The sequence below is a fragment of the Zingiber officinale genome, chromosome 2B (assembly GCF_018446385.1).
Source record: "Zingiber officinale cultivar Zhangliang chromosome 2B, Zo_v1.1, whole genome shotgun sequence".
In the NCBI taxonomy this organism is placed as follows: domain Eukaryota; kingdom Viridiplantae; phylum Streptophyta; class Magnoliopsida; order Zingiberales; family Zingiberaceae; genus Zingiber; species Zingiber officinale.
In genome coordinates this window covers 15,417,761-15,427,478 of record NC_055989.1, presented here as the reverse complement: position 1 = coordinate 15,427,478, position 9,718 = coordinate 15,417,761, and the positions used below count along the sequence as shown (strand labels likewise).

Sequence of the window (9,718 nt, the reverse complement as noted above, 5' to 3'; positions counted from 1 at the left end):
GGAGCCAAGTAGTGGCCGGCCAAGCTTGGTGTCTAAGCTAGGGGCCGACCACATAAGAATAAAAGGGAATTTTTAATTTTGTGTTAAAAACTTTCCTTTTATAGCCATCCTCATGGTTTTAAAAAGAGAGTTTTAAATTTCAAAGTCTTTCCTTTTATAGCTATCTACAAAAGATCAAAGAGATATTTTAATTTTGTTAAAATCTTTCTTTATTTGTAGTTATCTATAATGTCTAAAAGAGATATTTTAATTTTGATAAAACTTTCATTTTTTGTGACCATGATTTAAAAAGAGAAGTTTTAATTAATCTTTCCTTTTGTATAGTTGTCTATATGTTTTAAAAGAGAAATTAATTTTAAAACTTTCTTTTTGTTGCCATGTACAATAGGAAATTTAGAAAAGAGATATTTTAATTATTGTTAAAATTTTCTTTTTTAAGGGGAGGCCACAAATAAGGAAGTTTTAATTATATTTAAAACTTTCCTTTTTTGCCATAACCAAGGATTATAAAACAGAGGGAGAGGGTGCCTCATGAGTACACAACCTAAGCCTTGCCCTCTTCTCTTCATTGTGGCAGACACCCTTGTTTCTTCTCTAAGGGCCGGTGGATCACATCTCCTTTAATCCTTGGTGGCCAGCTCTCTTCCTTTCTCTTCTCTTTTGCTTTCTTCCCTTAAGGCCGGCAGCACATCAAGCTCTATCTCCTTGGTGGCCGGTTGTTTGGAGGGGAAGAATAAGAGAAGGAAATTTCCTATTTTAGCATCCCTTGGAGGCAAAGAAGTGGTTTGGGTGGAGTTATCTTGGTAGATCGTTGCCCACACGACGTCCAAGAGGAGGATAGCAATACAACAGAAGATCAAGAGGTCATTAGCTACAAAGAAAGGTATAACTAATTAATGGTTTCTGCTTCGAATTAATTAGTTAGTTTTCTTTGCATGAATTATGAAACACCAACACAAGAGGCTAGCGATTTTATGTTTCGGTTTCGTGCTATCAATTTTGTATTTCGATTTTGCGTTTCGATCTTGTGTTTCTATTGTGGTCTCTGTAGTTAAACCTAGGGTTACTATAAGAAGTTAAATATTCAATTTCTTTGAAAGACTTTGTCCAAGAAGTGGTGGATGATCCCATAACCAAGAAGGCCTAGTGCCTCGCCATGTTTAACCTGGAAGCCAATCTTTGAAATAAATATTTAATCAACTTCTGTAATATGGTTTAGATTAGTAAGATCACATTGGGTAAACTTGGAGTAAAAATGTTAAGTATCGTTTCCAATCTAAGTTTAACTTCTGAAGAGCAACTTGGATTAATAATGTTAAACATCGTTTGTAATCTAAGTTTAACTTTAGTAAAGCATATAGGTAGCTAGGTAAAGTTCTGTGCTTGTATAAATTTTTGTACAGGAAAAATAGAACGATGTTCCGAGTAACAACCAACAGGTCAGACACCCAGTGAAGTATTTTGCACCCGTTAGAAACTGATCTCAATATCTATTCTAGTAATTACTCATTCATATACCAACTGTGCCAACCCATGGGAGACACTTCACCCTTAACTATGTTCTTAGTAGAGAGAACTAAATGAAAAAGAGGAGAATGTCTCTTACATGTCATTGTTTTTTTTAAAATTTTTATGAAAGGGTAAATATATAATGAAGTGTCAAATTTGAGAAGGTATATGAGATATAACGTACATGTTCTCACATGTGTACTATCACTCTCACTCTCTATGTAACCTGTATCATAAGTACTTCAGTCGATTACTCATCCTCTGTATAACCACGGTGGATTAAGTATCGACTAACCTTTATTGTCAATGTCAAAACATGTCAAAATAGATATCTCCTGAAGATGCCACAATCCCTCATGTAACCAAGCATCCTCAATGTACGCCTCGTGTAAACAAGCATCATCAATGTATGTACTCCATCCTCTAGGGGTCGTTTGAGTCTTATGGTATCCTCTGAAAAGATGAAGACAAGTAAGGACATGCTCGTGCCCTGGTCCAAAATCCTCAGCCTCTTCTAACATATGATATCTCTAACTACACCGCCCCACCATCCCCTAATCACTTTTAAAAAGTGATTAACTATCAATCGATTTAATGTGTCTTTACCATGAACCGTTTATTATAGACTAAATAGACTTTTCTGGTGGATCTATTCATCCTCATAGGCTTTTGGTAAAACCCCGTCATAAACGAATTTGGAACATTTTTATTATAAGTCATTTGTTACAGATTAAATAGATCATTATAAGATGAATCTATCCACTTATATATCCTCATCATCAAAACTAGCTCATACATAGCTCAAACTCAACATAATGCACTTCCTCTCATGTGACCTCACACCTTACCACTCACACTACATACTCTCACGGAATAGATAGCTAATAACTCTCCATCCAAGCTTGACAAGATGCTCCCCAAAGCATGTTCCATCCAAGATAGTTTTCCACTCCAGATGTCTATCTGTATGCCCACTCTAGTCCATCTCCATTATCTCTGCAATGATCTCCACGTATCTGAAGTGTCTGGATGTATTTGAAGAAGAGGTATACCTCATCACCCATATCATGATCCACCTCTGCAAAAGTATAGTAAGGTGCCTCCTATCCAACCGTACGTTTCTGTAGGAATCCTTCCATGTGGTATCCTTTGTCACCCATATCACTCCAGTTGTTGAAGTTTTTATCATCAACATGTAGACGCTTGTCTTTTACTCACGATATCAAAATCATCACATGCATGTAGACTTGCCCTTGTATCATGACATATATCTCTAATCCTTCCAAAAGCACCCTAAACGAATGGTATTGGCCACACATGAAAGGGACTAGCTGGACCTCCTTAGAAGTTTTCTCCCTAACCCACCACCTTTATGGGTAAGGCCTGCATGCCCTTCCGCAGGGTAAGAGGAGAGAATGCCCCTAGCTATCTTTGTCAGCATTTTTGTTAACAACAAGAGAAAACATATGAAAAATGAAATTAAATGGGTAAAATTAGAATAATAAATTATAAAGGCATATCAGTATTTATAAAAAGCTAAAAATTTTATAAACATCCCTAATTATTAGAATGGTTTAGGGATGCTATGATGTATTAAAATATCTTTTTTGGTTTAATTTAGTTAAAAATATTATATATAGACCATATTATATATAAAGATAAAAATTTAATAAACAACCCTAATTATTAGAATAGTTTAGGGATCCCCATATATATGTATAACTAAATTAAACCAAAAAAATATTTTAATACATCATAGCATCCCTAAACTATATATATATATAATTAAATTTGAAATGTAATTGGATTACATATTATTAGTCTTATAATTTAGATTACAAGACTTTATTACCTATTTATAATTTAGATTAAATTATATTACAATTTTAAAATTATATCAAACAAATAAAGTAATCAATCTGGTAATATAATCTTGATATAATCAAGATTATATTATAAGATTGATTACCCTTTATTAAATATAGCCTAAATGGTACTAATATTATAGTAACTATTAAATGATTTTAATATTATACTATAATTTATTAATTAATATAAATTTAAAATGATTAGTTATATTTAAATGATTCCAATTAAATTTACATAATTGGAACAAATTGATAAAAAAAATAATATAAAATAATCTAATTAATAATATTTTTATCAAATTAAATTGATTTATTTTAATACGTGATTTACTCTGAAAAACAATATTTTAAGATGAGAATTATGTTAAGGTGGGTTTCCTTTTAATTTTTATCCAAAATATAGGTAAAATAATTACCATAAAAGTGTAGAGATATTTACAAAGTAGTTAAAATCGATAATTGGACAACTTTTTGTATTTGTTTTGTTTTAAAACGGTGATGCTCACGTGAGGAGCAGCTGTTGTTCGGTACCTGCCCTTTTCTATTTGACTGCCAGCCATCACTCGGCTTGGCTTCCATAGTTCCGTGGGATCTCTTCCCTCGCCGTGGCAGGTATATTCTCCGCCGTTGAATCGCTCCCGGAGTGCGTCTCCGGCGTTCAGATCCTACAATGAAGCAGCTTCATAAACAACCCAGCCTCAACCAGAATGCCCAGATCCCGACCTACGCCGTCAAGCCCGGCAAGCCGCCGGCACGCTCCGCCGCTTCCTCGCCTTCCTTCCTCCGGGCTGCCTTCGGTTACCTCCTCCGCGAGCAGCGCCTTCTCTTCGTCCTCGCCGGCGCTATCATTGCCTCCACCTTTTTCCTTCTCCACCCCTATTACAACTCCTCTCTCTCCCACTCCCACCCCGACGATCACCTCAACCAACGCATCCTTGATAATTTCCAGCACACCTCCTCCTACGACAGTGGCCGCAGCGGCGCCGTTGCCGTCAGTAGCGGTGGGAGGAGAGTGCCGGTGGGGTTGAAGAAGCCGTCGAAGCGGATCGTAGTCACCGGAGGTGCCGGATTCGTCGGAAGCCATCTGGTGGACAAGATTCTGGCGAGGGGGGATAGCGTCATCGTGATCGATAATTTCTTCACCGGGAGGAAAGAAAACGTGGCGCATCACTTCGGGAACCCGAGGTTTGAGCTGATCCGCCATGACGTCGTCGAGCCGATCTTGCTGGAGGTCGACGAGATCTACCATCTCGCTTGCCCGGCGTCGCCTGTGCACTACAAATATAACCCTATCAAGACCATCATATCCTCTTGATTACTTGTGGTTATTTCATTTTTTAAGATCTGTTCAAATTCCATAAAGTTTATCCCCCAGGTGATTGATCCGCATGAACTCTGATGATCTGGGTAAAACTTCACTCCTCAAATTGATTTAGGTTAAATTTTGATGAAATAAGTCTTGTCGATCTATTACAATTGATTATGGTAATTAGTTGCTTACATACAATGTTGGTTTCAAATTATAGTTCTTCCTCACTCCAAAGAAATTGAGAATTTCCTATGCTTTATGGTAGTAGCAAAGATGATTTGTTTAGATAAAACTGTTGTAATCCCCTAACGGTGTAGAGTACAAGACAAATGTGATGGGGACATTAAACATGTTGGGTTTAGCAAAGAGAATTGGAGCTCGTTTTTTGCTGACAAGTACTAGTGAGGTATATGGCGACCCACTTGAGCACCCACAAAAAGAGACATACTGGGGCCATGTCAATCCCATAGGTAGGGTAACTTCTACTCAAGGTCATATATGTTATATTTTTGCATATCTTGTTATCACACATTCTGAGTTGTTATGGATGACATTTTTTTTTTCCATGCGTATTTGGCATTAGTGATTTAACATAAACTTTTGCTGCTCCTTAGGTGTTAGGAGTTGCTATGATGAAGGAAAGAGGACGGCAGAAACTTTGACCATGGATTACCATCGTGGTGCTGGACTTGAGGTGACTATACACAATTAAAATTGAAACCCTCCCGCTTTTTTCAATTCTTGATGTCAGCTGCAAAACATGCACTACAACTAAAAACAAGTAAACCATGAGTCCCGTCTATTTAGATCGGTTGCAGGCTATACAAATTTGATGCAACATTTAAGCCTATCTAAGGCTATATTACTATTACTACATAAATTTGAAGGGGACCTTTGACGTAATGATAAAGTTGTTGTCGATCTTGTGATCACGGGTTTGAGTCACAGAAACAATCTTTTGCAATGCAGGGAAAGGTTGTGTATGATAGACCCAATGTGGTCCAATTCTTCTCCGGGACCTGCATTGTGATAGCTTCGTACACCGGGTTGCCCTTTTAACAACTACTATTAATATCCAATAGTGGTACAATTTCAATTGTCATGTTTTCACTTTTTACATAACAATATTGCATCAGCCATTAATGTTGTCTTTGTTGAAGACTTTGATATCCAAATGGTTGTAATCATTTTGAATCTTTAATGGTCATAGCAATTACATTGATTTAAATTTCCTATTGATACAGGTATTTCCTCAAAAACATTTCTTTCTAGATCTATAACTTTGAAAGAGGAATTCATCTCATCTTTATCTAACTACACATTATACTATTCGAGAATATATCCAATTTTTGCAAAGATCTTAATATGTTTCTCACTGAATATACCAATACAGACAAACTTCTTACTATGCTTATAGTATTGGAAATTCTCAATCTCTCATCAACATATGTGTTTTTTTCTCCTCTGGCCCACTTATCTCTGAAACATATCCCAAGCACTGTGCTTTCTATGGAATTAATTTGACTGTTGAATTGTTTGGTTTCTTATGCCAATCTATCTGATGGAGGATAAATTTCTTATTACCCCTTTAGCTATTTCGGTTAATGAGCTGAACTTGGAATGCTTGGTAATAGACTATTCTGGATGTTTTCTTTATCATAAATATTTAATCTTAGGTTTGCTTATTCCAACGGTTGGTCTCTCTTATTTTTTACATTTTTTTAATGCAGTTAATCCAACTGAAAATTTTCTTTTCTGGCATCATTTTTGCTTTAACTTTTTTTTTTAATGAATATGTTCATGTCTTTATACATTGTTTCTAGCATATCAGGACAATTTCTAGCCAACAGATATATTAGACTCTTAGTTATTGACCCCATGCAGTGAACTTCACTAAAATTTGGTTATTTTATGTTGCCCCTTTGAGATACGACAATGTCTTAACCTTCTCAAACATGTATATTCATCTATTCTGTTCTTTTAACTTTCTATTATGAGGGCTCATAATTATGACTTAAGAATATTGTACTTTCTGTTTGATCTATCATCCTGGCATTCATATAATAATTATATTTACGATAAAATACATGGAATAGTGACCTAAAAAGTTATTTTTGCCTTTGTAAACAAGCCTCGCAGTTGCATTATTTTTAGCACTTATTTCAGCAGAATGGTTATACCGTTTCTTAAACTGGGGAATTTGAAATAAATCAATCCTGATTGTGCATGTACAGGTTCGTATTGCACGTATATTCAATACGTATGGGCCTCGGATGTGCCTTGATGATGGCAGGGTGGTCAGCAACTTTGTTGCTCAGGTATCTAATCTTTGCCTGCAATTATATTCCGTCTCTTTTAGAGAACAAAATGCACACACAATTACCTTAATATAATATATCTTTCTTTGTTTTAGTTGTGTTAAGTAGACAAAATGAGTTGTTTTGAGGACAAAATTATTATCATGGTGTAGTGAATTCAATATTTATATTTTACAGGCTCTTCGAAAGGAACCTATGACTGTCTATGGTGATGGAAAGCAAACTCGGAGTTTCCAATTTGTTTCAGATTTGGTATTGTACTATGTTCTGCCTTTATATCTGACATGGACTTCAATTAATTCATTCATATTTAATGGACAATTGCCTAAGTTATCTACTTCATTTTTCATGATTTATTTTCTGTGAGCCTAAACCTTTCGTTCATCAAACAAATAGTTTTCTCTAGTAATGTGCTTCATTTTTTGTTTTCATTCACAAATTCTGTTTCTGGAAACCACAGTTAACACTGTCTCAAAAATCTAGGATGACACATAATGTCTTCAGATGGGATTTTCATTAATGAACCAGAGCATGTTTGTTCGTCCTGTGTTTTTTTGCATGTATACCAGGTTGATTTTTAAAATATTTAATTGTTGTTCATCTCATTGAGTTTCTTAACTCACTTGTGATGTATTTCTCTTGATAGCTTCTTTGCCTTGAAAATAGTTTTCTTGTCTCATTTCCTGGAACTTGCTATTGGATGCATCCTTTCGTAGGCAGCATAACATAAGATGCATCAATGTGAGTTCTGCTTCATACATTTTTCACCCTCTTCATCTAAAATTATATTTTTCTACATGTAAACACATTGATAGTTGGGTGAATCAGAATGTTAATTTTTGTCAAATAAGTCCAACACCAAAGTTCCCTTTGTGTGTTAGGTAAATAGCCTTTTTTTTAGCCTTTGATATTGCTTACACAGTGCATGTTATTAGTTGGCAGATTGTTGGATTACCTACCCATTGGGTGATTGAGTGTGTCTTCTGTCCAATAAATACGGTCCTTCCTAGCATGGTGTATTAGCATAAGCTATGATCAAAAAAATACATATACTATATCCAATAAGTGATATTTCAATGATCCCTTTATATCATCATAACTCTGCTCCATTTGAATTTTCTCCATCAATTTACTTTGTCTATTCTGTTATCAAGTGAAATTTTGGTCGGATTTTTGGAATTCTCTTGTCTTATGTAATTTGAAGCTGTTTTTTGCATAATTTCCTTCCACATATGTTTGATAAATTAGATGCGGCTCAACATTCTCCACCAGCAAAGTGTTCCTAACCTTCTCATGTCATTTTATGAGGATGTGCAAAAATTTCACTAACCATTGTGGTTATTACTAGATCCTTAGGTATAGTGGAAATTTTGAGACATGTGTAACATAAGAACTTTGATGGATTATATTGTTCACGAGCTGTTTTTGCATAATTTCCTTCCACACATATGTCTCGTGCAAGATACCAGTAGGCACAACAGACTTGTGTTCAGTGGTTATAACTGTAGTCCCGAATGATTTCAGTCCACCCAGAAGACCTCTTTAACCTAGGAAAAACAAAGGACATTGATTTGAGGATTGAAATGAACTATAGTCCTAAATGCCTTCAGTCCATCCAGAAGACCTCTTTCACTTAGGAATAGTTATTCCGTTGGAATTCATAGAGAGAAGTATTTCCATGAACCAAGCACCGTAAGTAAAACCTTTTCCAGCTCACGTCTGCATTGCTCCAAGCCCCTATACTTCTGTCAAAATCTAAGAATAACGTTTTTCTAGATATTGTCATGTTTTGCTAGCACTCTAGCAGGATAATCCGACTTGTATGGTTAATGATCTGTATGCCCAACTTTGCTAGGTTGATGGATTAGTAGTGTTAATGGAAGGTGAGCACATTGGACCTTTCAACTTGGGTAATCCTGGGGAGTTCACCATGCTCGAGCTAGCTGAGGTATATGATCAGTTGACGAATACCTAAGATATCTATTCAACTCTAATCGTGTTTTTATTAAATGGAGATCTAACACTCATGCAGGTTGTAAAAGAGGTTGTTGATTCTTCGGCAGCCATAGAATTCCGGCCTAATACTGCTGACGATCCACATATGAGAAAACCTGACATATCAAAAGCAAAAGAGCTGCTGAACTGGGAGCCCAAGATTACCTTACGACAAGGACTGCCCCTAATGGTGACCGACTTCCAAAAGCGGATTCTGAGCCCTGAGAATTAATCCATGATTAAGAAAATGATGTCTACATCCTATTCCATGCTATTCTTTTGTTAACTGATATATGATCACTGTAGCTTCTAAAATTCTTGAAGTAGCCAGTTACCCTACTAATAGATTCTAAGTTAGTCACTGTTTATGCCATGTGAGATATGGTTTGGAGACAATCGCAGGCATGTCGAATGGTTTGGTGCCTCCTCTCACAATATTATTGAACTGGAAAATAGAAGCTGGTAAGTTTACACAATTGGGAATGTCATAAGAATATGAATGAGAAGCCAATGTAGTCATGCAACTAGTGACCTGAAACTTGTGATTGTACCAGAACAATGAATGTTTTCGGCTCATATAATACTTCCCTTTTGTTGGCAATGGATATTGTAATGAAAATTCTTCCCAGGGTTTATCCTGGCCATCATATTTTTTGTACTAGGCATGGTGTATAACAGCATTAGGCGAATGCTTTTTTTTTTTTGTCGATTTTTTCTAT

The 9,718-nt window shown here is 35.8% G+C and overlaps 1 protein-coding gene across 1 annotated transcript; it reads left to right on the top strand.

The window, feature by feature from the left end:
- Nucleotides 1-3,920: 3,920 nt before the first annotated feature.
- Nucleotides 3,921-9,646, top strand: LOC122045385 (UDP-glucuronic acid decarboxylase 1-like). The gene is made up of 7 exons (XM_042605589.1): nucleotides 3,921-4,680; nucleotides 5,009-5,156; nucleotides 5,301-5,380; nucleotides 6,921-7,004; nucleotides 7,182-7,256; nucleotides 8,860-8,952; nucleotides 9,037-9,646. The coding sequence occupies exons 1-7, from the start codon at nucleotides 4,048-4,050 to the stop codon at nucleotides 9,229-9,231; spliced, it is 1,308 nt and encodes a 435-aa protein (XP_042461523.1). The 5' UTR covers nucleotides 3,921-4,047; the 3' UTR covers nucleotides 9,232-9,646.
- Nucleotides 9,647-9,718: the final 72 nt, after the last annotated feature.